General features: G+C 39.1%; 1 protein-coding gene across 4 annotated transcripts in view; it reads left to right on the top strand.

Moving 5' to 3' along the window:
• Nucleotides 1–479: 479 nt before the first annotated feature.
• USP40 (ubiquitin specific peptidase 40) overlaps nucleotides 480–16,235 on the top strand; it is a gene marked incomplete at its 5' end in the record, with an annotated part of 91,421 nt that continues 75,665 nt past the window's right edge. For 3 of the 4 annotated variants that reach the window (XM_079710520.1, XM_079710521.1, XM_079710522.1), the window contains 6 exons: nucleotides 480–678; nucleotides 3,478–3,545; nucleotides 5,891–6,004; nucleotides 8,621–8,785; nucleotides 10,509–10,655; nucleotides 13,726–13,869. In XM_079710520.1, coding sequence (XP_079566646.1) covers nucleotides 480–678; nucleotides 3,478–3,545; nucleotides 5,891–6,004; nucleotides 8,621–8,785; nucleotides 10,509–10,655; nucleotides 13,726–13,869 — 837 coding nt within the window. The remainder of the gene's footprint in view (nucleotides 679–3,477; nucleotides 3,546–5,890; nucleotides 6,005–8,620; nucleotides 8,786–10,508; nucleotides 10,656–13,725; nucleotides 13,870–16,235) is intronic. The other variant, XM_079710523.1, reaches the window with a different exon arrangement.

The raw sequence follows: 16,235 nt of genomic DNA on the forward strand, positions 1-16,235 counted from the left end.
TAGGAAGTGACTCATGGTCCCTAGGCCACTGTCAACGCTCAGAATCTAGCTGTGGCTCTGCTACCTGAGCAGATTAGGTGTATGGATGGGTTGTCTTTCTTTTTTCACAAGTGATATCAATATGCCTTTTTAAAAACAGCTGTCATTTATTGTGGGCTAAACCCTGTACCCTAAATGCCTTTCTTTCAATATGTTATTTGATGGTTTAAATGACCCCGCGTGACAGTTGGTGTCGCATTTTACTTACAAGAACACGGGTTAAGTAACCTGCCCACGGTCGCACAGGTAGTGCGGAGCAGGGATGAAAAAATTCAGGTCTTGCCGCCTCCAAAGCCCGAACTACTGTCTGTACTTTCTAAAGAGTGACTTAAAATGGAGACTCCCAAGTATAAAAGGGAGATGTGGGGAAGTTTTTTTTAAAAATAAAAACGTTTCTATAACATGTTATTTTTTTTTTAAGGGTAGTATTTAGTTTCACAATGTTTGGGGACCTGTTTGAAGAGGATTATTCCAGTGTGTCAAACGATCATTATGGAAAAGGGAAGAAATTAAAGACCAAAGCTTTGGAGCCACCTGCTCCTAGAGAATTCACCAATTTAAGTGGAATCAGAAATCAGGGTGGAACCTGTTACCTCAATTCCCTTCTTCAGACTCTTCATTTCACACCTGAATTCAGAGGTATGCTATGTTACATGCATTTGGCTGGTAATATGTATCCTCGTATCTCCCTGTAATTAATTATGCAGAATCACAAATAGACAAAGTATTTTAAATGTGTATTCGACAGTGTGTGTTAATTGTTGCTAATGAGGGACTTAAATTGGTAATTCTGCAGAGGAAGGTGAAGCTTAAATTATGAATACTTTCTGTGTGATCAGTCATGTTCCGTAAAAAGATAAAAAAAAATAAGGCAATGTATTTCTTTTCAAATTCCTATCATTTAAAGTACAACATAGACAATTTTGTCATGAGTGCCAGCCTTCATTATTGTACACCATTTGTATTTTTGAGTTTCTCAAAGTAATAAACACTCAAACCAGAGTTACTCAGTACAGTTATATGCTTCCTTTTGGAGTGGGGAGGAGTTGTCACATTATTCATACAGTCCACAATCGTTTATCTGAAGTTCTGAAATCTGGAAAACTCTTGACAGCCTGACCTAATAATCTGAACTTGTTTGGCCTGAGAGCTTGACCTGCTGTGAGACTGTTTATAGCCTTAATTATCTCACTTGGGTGAGCAGTCATACATTTGTTACAGGAATATATTTTTTTTAACTTTCACATTTTTTTTTATTCTCTGGAATTGTATAATGCTTTAGGCTAGAGACTGCCTAATTTTTTTTTTTTTTACAACTTTATTGGAGTATAATTGCTTTACAGTGGTGTGTTAGTTTCTGCTTTATAACAAAGTGAATCAGTTATACATATACATATATCCCCATATCTCCTCCCTCTTGCATTTCCCTCCCTCCCACCCTCCCTTGTTACAGGAATATTAAGTCCTTGATTAATAGATACTGTTTGTCCCAGACTCTGCTGGGGATGTAACGTTAACATATTGGACCCTTTCTTCATATTACCTTTCTAAAATCTGGAAATTCTGAATTCCAGAGATCCAAGGTGTTAGATAAGGGACTGTGTGTATAAGGAACAGAAACCCACTCAAAGTAGCTCAATTAAAAGGGAGGTTTACTGTAAGAATATAGAGGAATCTCCTAGAAATCACCTACAGGAAGCCACCCTGACCTCCTTGGACCCTTGATTTCTTGCCCCTATTTTTCTCTACATGTTTGTCCCATTCCTCCTCTGCAAACCAGCCTCCTCCACAAGGGTCTTAGTCTCTGTGTTCCCTTGATTTCAGTGTGAAGATTCCTCTGCCTTCACATGGCCCTGACTGGGGGCCCCCAGCTATGAAGCTCCATGACTGTAGCTCAGCTCCCCACCATGTCTCCATATTCCGAGGACAGACAACCTGGCTCATCCTGTATCCAGTATCTCATCCCCCTTCCCACCACTACCAAATTTAGCAAAGTTTTGTGACACTTTCTGTTGCTTCTAAGCTTACAGAGACGTCCTGCCTCCAGAGATTTAGTGTATAATTACCATTATCCCCTTCCCAGGGCCATTCTAATGGGTCGAAGTGCATGTGGATTTGAGTGTTGCCTCTTGTCTGTGACTCCATCCACTCCATAAAAATATCCCCCCAGTGCCTTCAGTAGTTCCACCGTTAGAAATTTGGAGCATGAATAAGCGGGTTCCTAGGGAGGTTAAGTTTTTCCCAAGTTTTAGTATAATTGAAGTTCAAGGGCAACTTAAAGTAGAGAAGTAGCCTTAAGAAGAGGGTGAGGAAGGCGACTGTTGGGGAAGGCAGGCAGGTCATGGAGAGCGCCGGGCCCCCTTCTCTCTAGCAAAGGGGGTGGCCAGCCAAGCACATGGGCCGACACCTTAGTGTGACTCGCACACTCCTAGTAAGGCGTAGCGCGGATCCTGAAGCTTATTGAAGAAGGCGTACAATTTGGAAAGGGTAAGGACTGGCAGAGAACTGAGGGGAAATTTTTGCAACTTGTTGGAATCATATTTAAATGAATAGGACTAGATTGGGTTCCACTGTACTCCCAGATCAGTGTACCTGGGAGTAGTGGGAGGCGATTGTGGAAGTCTTTGTATGGTTTTTATGCTTTAACCTTTATGTTTGTAACCTTCATGTAGTGTCTTTCCCTGTTCCTGCCGGGAGCTCGGGAGGAATATAACATAACAGTAATCACTAAGGCAGCAGTGGTTTTCAGTGCAAGGCAACACCCGTCCCATCCCTTATCTCCCTGGAGTATATCAGAGTCTCCCAGTAGGTGTTCCTATCTGTTTGAATATAGACTTCCCAAAAGATTCAGATACGCCCCACTGGGTGGCGTACCCAGACATTGAATTATAAACAAGTTCTGGAGACCGGCACTGGGTTGCCAACGTCTTTTTCCAGGTAAGGTCACCACCATCTGTTATTACCCTCAATGCAGAAAAGATATTTTCATACCCAAATGGGAAGGGCGTTATCTCAGAGTTAAAGGTGCTCCTTCTCATGAAAGAATGGTTGGAAGTCTCACATGTGGCTTGTTAACAAACACGTGTGACACTATTATATATTGTGTATTTCCTAGTATTCCTCATGTGGCTTTTGGGACCCACTGCCATAGGCAATAAGAAGCCACCAAAGATTTCTGATGTTACGGTTTTTATATGTATAATTTTCCTTTTACAGCTCTCCCTTGTTGAAACCTTAGCTTCCCACTTTCTAATAGGGTCAGTGGTTAAAAATAACAGTACCAGAAAGCAAGATGTATAGGGTAAGGGTGTAAATATTGTCAAGTCATATTTCTGAATCTTTAACTGATTTTTACTTACTGGTGGCCTTGGCTTTCTAAAACAGTTTTCAAAAATGAGATAATGTCATTTACATCTGTGATTCTACTTTTTTGTTTAGAAGCTTTATTTTCTCTTGGCCCGGAAGAGCTTGGTTCGTTAGAGGATAAGGATAAACCTGACGCAAAGGTATTAAAATCTTTGATTCACAGGGGTTTTCTGGAGTACTGAGGAAATGTTTTAAGGAAAGAATTAAGTTGCTTATTCGTAGGAATCAATAATTTTATTAATTACCAAATATGATCTTTATTTTCAGAAAGTGTCTTGGCCTGTACCTTACTGTTAAGGGAACTGCCCTTCCAACAGAGAATTACTTATGCACATGCAATGCTGCTGCTGCTTTTTAGACATACCTCTCTCTCCATTAAGGACATACTCACGAGTTGTCTGCACTAGCACGCCAAAAAGTCCACTTAATGCACTTACTTGTAGCAACAACAAAAAATAAGGGGCCAGTATTCTTTCAGTTTGGTATTCTGGAAGTAAATTGAGTGAGGGATTGGTTTACTGTAAATGCGTATCTAATCATGTTTCTCCCTTGCTTAAACATCATTCAGAACTTCATCACCCTCAGACTAAAATCTGTACTTTTTTTTTTGGCCATGCTGTGTGGCGTGCAGGATCTCAGTTCCCCGACTAGGGATCAAACTCATGCCCCCCAGCAGTGGAAGCGCTGAGTCTTAACCACTGGACCTCCAGGGAAGTCTCCTAAAATCTGTACTTTTTTTTAAATAAATTTTTTAATACATTTATTTATTACTTACTTTTGGCTGCGTTGGGTCTTTGTTGCTGGACGCGGGCTTTCTCTAGTTGTGGCGAGTGGGGGCTACTCCTTGTTGTGGTGCGCAGGCTTCTCATTGTGGTGGCTTCTCTTGTTGCGGAGCACAGGCTCTAGGTGTGCGGGCTTCAGTAGTTGTGGCTCGTGGGCTCAGTAGTTGTGGCTCGAAGGCTCTAGAGCACAGGCTCAGTAGTTGTGGTGCTTGGGCTTAGCTGCTCCACAGCATGTGGGATCTTCCCGGACCAGGGATCAAACCCACGTCCCCTGCACTGGCAGGCAGATTCTCAACCACTGTGCCACCAGGGAAGCCCTGTACTTTTTTTTTTTTTAATAAATTTATTTATTCATTTATTTATTTTTGGCTGCCTTGGGTCTTTGTTGCTGAGCACAGGCTTCTCATTGCGGTGGCTCTTCTTGTTGCGGAGCACAGACTCTAGGCACGTGGGCTTCAGTAGTTGTGGCACACAGGCTCAGTAGTTGTGGCTCGTGGGCTCTAGAGCGCTGGCTCAAAAGTTGTGGTGCATGGCTTAGTTGCTCCGCGGCATGAGGGGTCCTCCCGGACCAGGGCTTGAACCCGTGTCCCCTGCATTGGCAGGCAGATTCTTTTTTTTTAAATAAATTTATTTATTTATTTATTTATTTTTGTCTGAGTTACGTCTTGGTTGCTGCGCACAGGGTTTATCTCTGGTTGCCACGAATGGGGGCTACTCTTCGTTGCAGTGCGAAGGCTTTTCATTGCGGTGGCTTCTCTTGTTGCAGAGCACGGGCTCTAGGCGTGTAGGCATGCCGGCTTCAGTAGTTGCAGCACACATGCTCTGTAGTTGTGGCTCGTGGGCTCTAGAGCGCAGGCTCAGTAGTTGTGGCGCACAGGCTTAGCTGCTCTGCGTCATGTGGGATCTTCCCGGACCAGGGCTTGAACCCGTGTCCCCTGCATTGGCAGGCGGATTCTTATCCACTGCGCCACCAGGGAATCCCCTGGCAGGCAGATTCTTAACCAATGCGCCACCAGGGAAGTCCAGCCCTGTACTTCTTATTAAGAGTCTTTCATGATCCAGCCCAATGCTTCTCCAACTCCCCGTGTGGCAAAGAGCCCGTTTTTTTTGTTTTTTTATTCACAATCTGTTGCAGATCAGACTTTCATTGGATATAATAAAAATGCTGTGGCAATGCAAAATTGCCATAAAGTTTTCTAAAGGTTTATTCTTACTTTAGATATTTAAGTCCAGTCTTCAGATCAGGCTCCAGGCAGCCTTCTCAGGGCCCTGGCCCAGAGCACACAGGCAGGAACGGGCGTGGCGCCAGCAGGAAGAAAGCAACGGAGGGTGCAGCCAGCCCTGTGAGATACTTGTGACTGGAAAATTCCTCATAGGGAGTATGTCTGTAACTGAGGTATTTTGGAGAAAGGATGAACTATTAGAGACTTGAATTACTGTCATTCTGTAAATAATTGGGTGGTTTATTAGGGCCTGTTTGGGTTTTAATACTGATCTGTGATATGTCAGTATAGCTAAGAATTGTATTGAATTAAAATTTTCAAAGAAAAATGAATCTTCATTCACCCTTTACAGTATTTATAAATTTTCTCCCAAGTGAACTAAATGAACTAGGAGGTAGGAGAAAATTAGTATGCAGTTCTTTTAAAAAGGCCCAACCAACATTTAAAAGATATTTAGAAATGCATTTTTTTCTCATTCAGGTCCGAATCATACCTTTGCAGTTACAGCGGTTGTTTGCACAGCTTCTGCTCTTAGACCAGGAAGCCGCGTCCACCGCAGACCTCACTGACAGCTTTGGGTGGACCAGTGATGAGGTATGAAGGTCAGCTTCTCCAGGGGAGAGTGACCAGCAGTAAAGACTGAACACTGGCTTCATAATGTTATCTAACTTCTCCTTTAATTTTGTCTTATGGTCTCAAGATATTGTTTAAATATTTACTTCTAATATTAGATAATTACAAACCAGTAAAACATTTTTAGACACTTGGCTGTATCCAGGATTTTATGAATGAGTGTGATTTGGGGTTGAGGGAGAGGGTTGAAGATACAGGGAGAAGTATAAGAGCTGGGTTTTATCATTTCTACCATTTGTATAGTCTAGTTGAGGTATACCACCTGTTACATTAATGGAAATTGCCATTTTTATAGCAAACTGCTTATCAACTTAAAAAGCTGACTGGCAGTAATTCTGTCTGCCTTTATGGCATGCTTGTGTGTTTGAATCTGGGTGTTCCAATTTGAACATTTGCTTCAAGCAAAACAGTGAAACCATTCTCGGCAGGTCTTTTCATTTTCACTGTCCTGCCTTTCTCCTGACTGTCTTCATTTTCTTCCTGTATCCTACTGTGTGTGGACGTCCTCTCGTTTTTTTGTTGAGTTCCTAAAAAGTATTTCACTGTATACAAACACTAAACATTTGTCAGCACTAAGATGTGTGTTGTCGATATTGATGAGCTGTTAGCTGTATAAAATCAAAGCTAGGTCTGTGGTTTTTTATGGAATAGATGCAGAGATGAAGGTATGGGAGACCATCACAGAATTTAAAGAGACAATGATCAGAATAAGGGTATGTTGCCTTCAAAAATAAACTATAAACTCTTGTCTTTTAACCAGAAACACTCATTGACTAGATGATGCCATGTGGTTAGAGAGGTGGGGCTTGGGCTTGGGAGTACAGTGGGGTGTAATACATTCCCTAAAGAGTGTGTGTTGAGTTTCTGGTGTAGGGCAGGGGCTTAGGGTTAATTCCCTTTTTCTTTCCTTGTTTTTAAAAAAAACTGCTTTATTGAGATAAAATTCTTCTGCCCTAAGCTTCCCTCTTTTAAAGGGTACAATTCAGTGGGTGTTTTTAGTATATTCACAGAGTTGTACAAGCATCACTACAGTCAATTTTAGAACATTTCACCACCCCAGAAAGAAACCCCATACCCATTACCAGTCACCCACACCCTGCATGCCCTTTCCCCTGAGTCCCTGGCCACCACTAATCTCTCTGTCTCTGTGGATTTGCCTGTTCTGGACACTGCACAAAAATGGTATTGTATAATATGTGAACTTTTGTAACTAGCTTCTTTCACTTAAAGTAATGTTTTCAAAATTCATTCGTGTTGTAGTATGTATCAGCACTTCATTCCTTTTTATTGCCAGATAATCTTCTGTTGGATGGGTATGCCACGGTGGTTTGTGTTTTTTTTTAATCTAGTCATCAGTTGATGGAATTCCCTTTGTTTTTGATAATGAGCTTCCTCTCAATTGCTGGCTTCATACTTCTTAAAAAACTGTGAAAACTTTATTGATTGATTTCTAAATAAAATCATGTAGTAAACCCTCTAGGACTGGACCTGCAGTGGTAGAGAGGGTCTCTGAGGCACCTTTGCCAAATTTAGGATTGTTCAGAAACAGATCTTGAAACTTCCACAAGTTTTCTGTCCCATCAGAACCAGTGATATTGGAGAAATTTATATCACCTAGTGTCTTGTGTGTTAAAAACTAAGAAAAAGATCCTGAGTCCCACGTGTTACTCCAGCTTCCATCTACTTTCTCAGCTTCTCTTCATATGACACTTACCTTCAAAGTCATCGTCCCTCACTGCCTCTACTTCTGCGCTTTCCATTTGCTCTCTGCCCGCTTCCTGCCTTCTTGTCACAGTCACTCACGGCACCCTCACGCCAGGTCCTGGAGACGCCGCTTGTCTCTCCATAGCCCTCAGTAGTAGCGCCCACCACCCCTCCGCTGTTCCCGTGACCTCGCTCTCCTGGTTCTCCGCTGCCTGGCTCTTCCTCGGGTTCCTGTGCTGGTTCTTTCTTGTTTTCTCCACTTCTAAGTGTTGGTGTGCCCCTTGGCTTTGGGTTTATAAATGGTTCTTTGGGAGTAGTTCAGCCTGTTCACATACAGTTGCATGATTCATAGATTAAAGCAGGTTCCATCAGAATTTTTCTCAGTAGCACTGTGTTAGTCTTCCTTTAGTTGGGCTGTATATATCAAAGCAGCAAATTCTAGTTCTTTTCAAATGCTGATAATTCAGAGTGTTTACCAGTCCCTCTGAGCTGAGATTCCACTGTGCACACACTGCCGGCTCTTAGAGAGACTGCTCTGTGCCTGTATGTTCCCTCTTCCCCCCTCCTCTCTGTGGCCCGGCCATGCATATGGTGTCCCACAGAATAAATGCACTTTCCTGTTTTCAAGTGAATTGAGTTATATGTACACACTGAACACCATCTGTTTATATTTTCATTTTGTAGTAAAAGTAGAAATAGGTGATGGTCTCTAACCTGCTCTCAGCTTGTTTAGCACAGTCATCCTTACATTTGATCGAGGCTTACCTTTGGATTTCTAGATACGTCTTGTGTTTTTAAACTAATATCACTTTAAAAATCTGTTTTTAAAAATCTGAAGCACAAAATTACATTTAAAAGTTACCTGTTTTATAGGAAATGAGGCAACATGATGTACAGGAACTGAATCGCATTCTCTTTAGTGCTCTGGAAACTTCTTTAGTTGGGACCTCCGGCCATGACCTCATCAGTCGTCTATATCACGGAACCATTGTTAACCAGATTGTTTGTAAAGAATGTAAGAATGTCAGTGAAAAGCAGGTGAATATGCAAGAGTATTTTAGTAATAAGTTAAATCATAAATTATAATTCATGCAATTCAATCTGTGATCTATACCACATGAGGATTAATGTGTTTATTACTAGAAATAACTTTATCAGTTTTTTCTTGTACTCTAGCTACACCCAGATTATAAATTTATAATCCAGATTTTTCCATGTAAACTGAAAGAAGTAGATATCTTAAGATGTAGCTTTAATCATTTATTTAGTACTCTAATATTTAGAAAGTAGATTTGGGGGGTGTTTACAAGTAGGGACCAGTGACCTTATGAGAAAAGCCAATATCATTATGGTTGGTGGTTGGAATATTATAAAGAAAGTTACTTAGAGAAGTAATAAAAATAGAGAATACTGAGGAATATTTAAATTGACAATTAGATCTGTAATTAAATATTGGATTTAGTTTATTGATACCCCTCAGAAAGTTCATTTGTATGCATGTGCTTAGGTTTAAATATTATTTATATAAAGATATTATAATCCTGTTTAAGCTAGTGTAACCTTCAATTCTTTGTCATAACAGAGATTGCCCATTTCATCTAATTGGAAATTTGCTCATATAAATATAATAATCACTACTTGCACTACAAATCTTATATAGCAAATGATTTCATCAATGAACAGTTGTCCTTTAATAAAAATATTTTTTTATGGCAAGAGTTATAGAAAGTTTCTGTATTTGACTATATGAGTAAAATAATTAAATGCCATTTTCTAAATGTTGCATTAATTGCTTTTTAGAATATATATGTATATATATATATTTCTATTTTTTATGAAAGTGTTGGGCATAAAAAAGACTTTTTGGCCCTTATTGCCTATGCTAATAGAAGGTTTAGCCAGCCTAGTTTGGAAATATTAAGATGTTGTATGTCTTTGGATTACTGTATGATTGACCAGTATAATGTAATGATTCACAAAGTAATTTCAAAACATAACATATATGAAGGCACGTTATAAACTACAGACATTAACTTTTCACATATTTATATTATAAATCACATATGAATGTTACTTTTATTACTTCAGATTTCCACCTTGAACTAATTAGTGCTATTATTTTACAATCCCCATAATCCCTTAAGGTAATGCTGTTGCACAGACATGCACACAAAATGATAAATGTGCTTTAAACTTGTCAAATTGTAACTGGTTATTACTAGAAATATGTTGTAATTCAAATGTACTTTTAGTAGAATTGGTAGACTCGCATTTTGCAAAATACACTCTTAATTTTCGTAAAAATACCTTTGTATCCTGGCTCAAAATAATTTTTTTCTTAAACCAGCCCTAGCAGAAGAGGAGGAAGAAGAGTTTACATGAGAGAGTCCAACCCTGGCCTTGCCATGCCAGCCTAGAGACTAAGACAGCACTAATAACCCTGCACATATACTCTTCTCAATTCGTGTATTAAATGGTTTGTCTTATTTCCTGATAAAATAGGTTTCGTTGTGTCTACAGTGAACTTGTAAACTGGTTCCTGATGTATTTTAAGCTAAGTTATAGTTTGGTTTAGAAAGAATAATTTATTGTTATGAATTTCACAGTATCTAATCAGGAGATGTATACGTTCATATATAGAAAAAATATATGTGTTTTAGAAAAAAATATATCTGATTATTCCCAGTGTATGTGTGAATTGGTGATGTTTGTGACCCTCTGTGGAATTGTTTTTTCAATGTTATATTCATGTGTATTTCAGGAAGACTTCTTAGATCTCACAGTAGCGGTCAGAAATGTATCAGGTTTGGAAGATGCACTCTGGAACATGTATGTGGAAGAGGAAGTCTTTGACTACGACAACTTGTACCACTGTGGGACTTGTGACAGGCTGGTTAAAGCAGCAAAGGTAAAGATAGATCCTTGCCTTTTCTAAGTGTGCCTGCTCAGTGTTTGGTAGCAGGAAGGTCCCTCAAGGGAAGTCAACTTGTATGAAGTGTCTTGAAGATATACATGAAGCTCTTAATTAGTACTAAGGATTGAAAAGACATTTATATTATATATATGTGTGTGTGTGTATGTGTGTGTGTGTACTTTAATTTTTTACAGTAAAGCATTTTTTTTAAGCTTTCAACCCAGCAGTTCTCTCAGCTTCTTTTTCTCACAGGAAAAAATTATTTGTACCTCAGTGTTTCTTAAATCTTTTTTTTTTTTTTTTTTTTGCAAGTTACCATTATGAAGAAGGCAATATATTTTTATTTCTGCCAACCAGGAAGCTTGTTGAGCTTTCCTTTGTTTGGTCTACCACTGTACAAATGGCTTTCTTTATTTTCACATTTGCAGTTATTTTACAGTATTGATGTGTGTATATTTCCTCCCTGACTAGCAAATCCAATATGGCCTTTCCTCCTCCCCCAGTTGGAAGTACGTATCTTGCTAATTACAGGGATTGACAGAGCGTGCCAGGGTTTCTCTCTGTACAACAGAGCAAAATACAGGAAAAAAGGAGGACAAGATTTAAGCAAGTGATTTCTTTTGCAACATGGCATCAACTCAGCTGCTATTATTATCTGCAGTAGCAACTATTTCACTGCTGGCAGATGATATGACAGGCTGTTCATTAGTGTGATAACCTTGAACTCAATTGAACCAGTGGTTATTGAATCCTGGCTTAAAGAAATACCACTAAAGATGTATCTTTGCAGTTACTCTGTTAAGACAGAGTGTTAGCACTATTCCTAGAGCTGACAATATTGAATTTTCAGCAAAGAAAATGAGGGTTGGTTTAGATAGCACACAACATTGATTTGTATCCTGGGGATTATAGGTGAAAATGTAATTGAAAACAATAAACCCCATGCCTGTAGCTTTCACAATAGGATTTGAAACCAGGGTGAATTTTATATTGTTTAATATTTATTTCCATCTAGCCTTTACCCCTTTATGAAAACCAAAGAGGGGTTTATTTTTTGCTTATTTATTTTGTATTTCCTCTTTAGTGTTACAACTACAACCTAATAAAATAAATATAAAATTCAGAGGATGAAGCATCTTGGAAAGACACTTAAACACATTCTTAGTTTTTGGTTGACCTTAATTTGCACATTAGTAAAATAAGAACCTTTTGTTAAACAAAAGCAATTCTTGTATGCACCTTTTCTATCATTGGTTTAATTCTTTTTCAGTGGAAGTGTTTTGATCTTGATACTTTAAAAATTCCCTTCTAGCTGGGTTAGATTTATTGCATTCTAAGGTTAGGCTTGGTTGCATTACCTAAATTAATGCAGATCATCTTGTTCTGAGCAGTCTTTCTTTCCTGAGCCACATTATAGTTGAGTTACTCACTTTTTTTAGATGTTTTTTTTTTGAGCTAGTTTGAAAATCTGCCATGTTGTTAGGTTGCTGTATTTTCATTTAACTTTTCTTTTCACCCACTAGATTTGTAGAATTGTTTTAAATATATTTTTAGGAATCTTAGATGTTTATGATTATGGATAATTTTAAATGTGGGGAAGGATTCTTTTTGCCTCCTCACATGCCTTTAGTGCAAGGGGATTGAGAAAAGCTGATGCCTTTTAAATAAAAAGTAGCTCAGTTTAGTGTTTTGTTTTAAAGCAAGGCATTAAAAAATATCTTATTATCTGCTTTTAAGAACTGTGAAACCCCAGTCAATGGATGTCAACATTTGAAGAGTTAGAGTCCTTTTGAAAGTCTAGTGAAAGCTGTGGCTCTTCTCCCCAGAAAAATACATATACACATACAATTTTCATATAATTTCAAGGGTTCAGATCCATTGAAACACGTCCCCAGGTCACAGGTTAAGAGCTCCGTTCTTCAGTAAATAAGAACTGTGTGTCTGCTAGGTAAAGTAGACATAGCGACCTAGGGGGAAAGTGAAAGGTGAAAGGCCAGGGCTCGGGCAGGAAAGAAGCACTATTAGAGGGGCTTCCCTGGTGGCGCAGTGGTTAAGAATCCACCTGACAATGCAGGGGACACGGGTTCGAGCCCTGGGCCGGGAAGATCCCACATGCCACGGAGCAGCTAAGCCCGTGCAGCACAACTACTGAGCCTGTGCTCTAGAGCCTGCGAGCCACAACTACTGAGCCCATGTGCCACAACTTCTGAAGCCGGCGCTCCTAGAGCCTGTGCTCCGCAACGAGGGGAGCCACCGCAATGAGAAGCCCGCGCACCGCAACGAAGAGTAGCCCCCACTCGCTGCAACTAGAGAAATCCCACGTGCAGCACCGAAGACCCAACACAGCCAAAAGTAAATAAATAAATTAAATTAATAAAAAAAAAAAAAAGAAGAAACACTGTTTGGACTTCCATGGTGACGCAGTGGTTGAGAATCCGCCTGTAAATGCAGGGTACACGGATTTGAGCCCTGGTCCGGGAAGATCCCACATGCTGCGGAGCAACTAAGCCTGTGTGCCACAACTACTGAGCCTGCGCTCTAGAGCCCGTGTGCCACAACTACTGAAGCCCGTGTGCCTAGAGCCCAAGCTCTGCAACAAGAGAAGCCACCGCAATGATAAGCCCATGCTCCACAACGAAGAGTAGCCCCCACTCATCGCAACTAGAGAAAGCCCGTGTGCAGCAACGAAGACCCAACAACGAAGACCCAATGCAGCCAAAAATAAATAAACTGATTAATTAATTAATTAATTTTTTTAAAAAAGCACTGTTAGAGGGGGAGCACCCCCATCAGATAGCTTTGTTAGGATAGTGACATTAAAACGTACAAATGGGTTGTGAATTTTTAGTTGTAAGTATAAGTGAGTGATATCACCTTTAGCCCCATAAAAATAGATGAGTTTATATCAAGAGCTATATTGAGTCCATGGTGATTAGTTTATGTGACTTAAGGACATATTTCTCTTAAAACTGTGTCATAGGTCACTTTTTTATATCTTAAGAAACATTATGTATTCTTCTATATGATTCAGCTTTTAAAAATTAAAAATTTTTTCTTTTGACAGTCGGCCAAATTGCGTAAGCTGCCTCCCTTTCTTACTTTTTCATTATTAAGATTTAATTTTGATTTTGTGAAGTGTGAACGATACAAGGAAACAAGCTGTTATACGTTCCCTCTCCGGATCAATCTCAAGCCATTTTGTGAACAGGTTTGAACTATTTTGTATTGAAATTCTTTCTTTTACCCTCTCAAGATTGAATCTTTTATTGACCTTATTTACAGTTGGCTTAGTGCAGAGTCTCTCAGCCTTGGCACTGTTAACATTTAGAGTTGCATAATTCTCTGTTGTGGTGGGATGGGCCCTGTATTGTAGGATATTAAGCAGCATCCCTGGCCTCTACCTACTAGATGACAGTAGCATCTCCCGCTTCTGCCCCCAGTAGTGACAAAAATGTCTTCAGACTTTGCCAAATATCTGTGTCTCCAGTGGGGAGGGAAGGTGGGTAAAATTGCTCCCGGCTGAGAACCACTAGTTTATTACAGTTCTTTTGAATTTCCAAAGTATGGATTTATTCCCAGTTCTTTTTACTAAACTCTCCTTGAAAAAACTTTGAAATGAAAATTTAAGAACAGAATTAGAAATGACCCTGCATTAAGGAACAATTACCATTCCGTAGTACATTCCTATTTGGATTTAGTTTACTTTAGATGCAAGAATGAATTACACATCTAGAAAGTGAACAAGAAATTGGAATGTCACTAGTGTAGAATTTGTAATCCTTAAGACACGGGAAAGAAAAAGTTTTAAAAACAAATTAGTGACATAATCTACTTACTTTATAAGCTATTTAGAAATATTTTCTATGTAATTGTATACATGCCAAGATCAGAGTGATGAGACTGATGCATTTCTTACTACAAATCATTCTTTATATGTGTAAGTCCAGAACATTTATTAGCCAGCTGTTGAATTTCTATGTATAAAAGTAATCTTTTTTTCTAAATGGTCTAAAATTCAGGTGGGGCTTTCTCTACTTCAAGCCTAATTACTGAGCTTTTTGGTTTCGTTATTATATTAATTTCCATTCAAAGCTTCTACTGTGTTGGCCCTGAGCCTGTTACTGGCACGCATAGAATAAACAGGTTTTCCAGAGTACTTCCCCTGCTCCTATTTGCTGCCTGAAAAAAAAACTTTGTTTTCGGAATAATTGAGTTAGTTCTCTTTTTTTCTTCCCATTTTTATTGAGAAATTATTGACATACATCACTGTGTAAGTTTAAGGTATACAGAATGAGGGCTTGGTTTACATATATTATGAAACGATTACCACAATAAGTTTAGTTAACATCCATCATCTCATAGAAAAATTTTTGTCCTTTTCTAAAAAGTAGTTTGTCATGGGAGTTCCCTGGTGACCTAGTGGTTAGGATTCCTGGCTTTCACTGCCATGACCCGGATTCAATCCCTGGTTGGGGAACTGAGATTCTGCAAGCTGTGCAGTGCAGCCAAAAAAAAAACAGTAGTTTGTCACATGATTTTGACATGCGTTGAAATAACAAAACTGAAAAAAGCAAAACAGCACTTATCTGAGAAATTTACAATAATTTTACTTTCTGATTTCTGTATTAATGAAAAAAATTATCATTTTGCATCTTTGTTTACATCTCTCTTGTTTTTTCCCTAAGCCAGACATTTTAAAAATGCTGCTTACTTAAAAAGTACAGTTTAAGCAAATAAGTTCTTAAATAATTGGTACTCCCTCAAGTAGCGTCCATATGCCAAGTGTCCCTTAACCTAAAGGAGATTTTTTTAATGCCAGTGTAGGTGTTCATAATTACAGAGCACGTTACTTGTAGAAGAGATTGATCATAGAATTGATAAATCAGGAAAGAACCTGTTCATTTCACTAAACTGCCTCTAAGGGAAACCAGCTAGTATTCATGACTGCTGAACTCCTGTTATATGCAGAGGACTGAAGCATCAGGAGGGGTGATAGATAGTAGATACCCCTTTGACTTTGAGGTGCATGACAATCTAGTTAAAATATAGGACGAATTCAACTGCTAAAGAGCACATTTATAAAGCAGCATAATAGGTTTAATACAAGATGGTTTTTTCTTGCTAAAACTCTGATAGGGTAGTGTGTGTTTTGTTATCACATGGGGTTACATGATTTTAGCCAAAGTACATAAAAATAACATCTTGTTTGGATATATATATATATATATATTTTTTTTTTTTTTTAATATTTATTTGGCTACGTCGGGTCTTAGTTGCAGCTTGAGGGATCTTTTGTTGCGGTGTGCGGGCTTCTCTCTAGTTGTGGCGCACGGGGTTAGTTGCCCCGTGGCATGTGGGATCTTAGTTCCCCCAGGGATCAAACCTGCTTCTCCTGCATTGGAAGGTGGATTCTTAACCAGTGGACCACCAGGGAAGTCCCTGGATATATGTTTTTATGTTTAACTCGGAGGCAGAATTTGGCGTAATGTGATTGGTATTAGATCAACGATAGATAATTTTCAGTCTAAGAATTACGAATTTCAAATTTTAAAGCCGATTAATCAAATTTATCTT

This window comes from Hyperoodon ampullatus (assembly GCF_949752795.1).
Source record: "Hyperoodon ampullatus genome assembly, chromosome: 8".
In the NCBI taxonomy this organism is placed as follows: Eukaryota; Metazoa; Chordata; class Mammalia; order Artiodactyla; family Ziphiidae; genus Hyperoodon; species Hyperoodon ampullatus.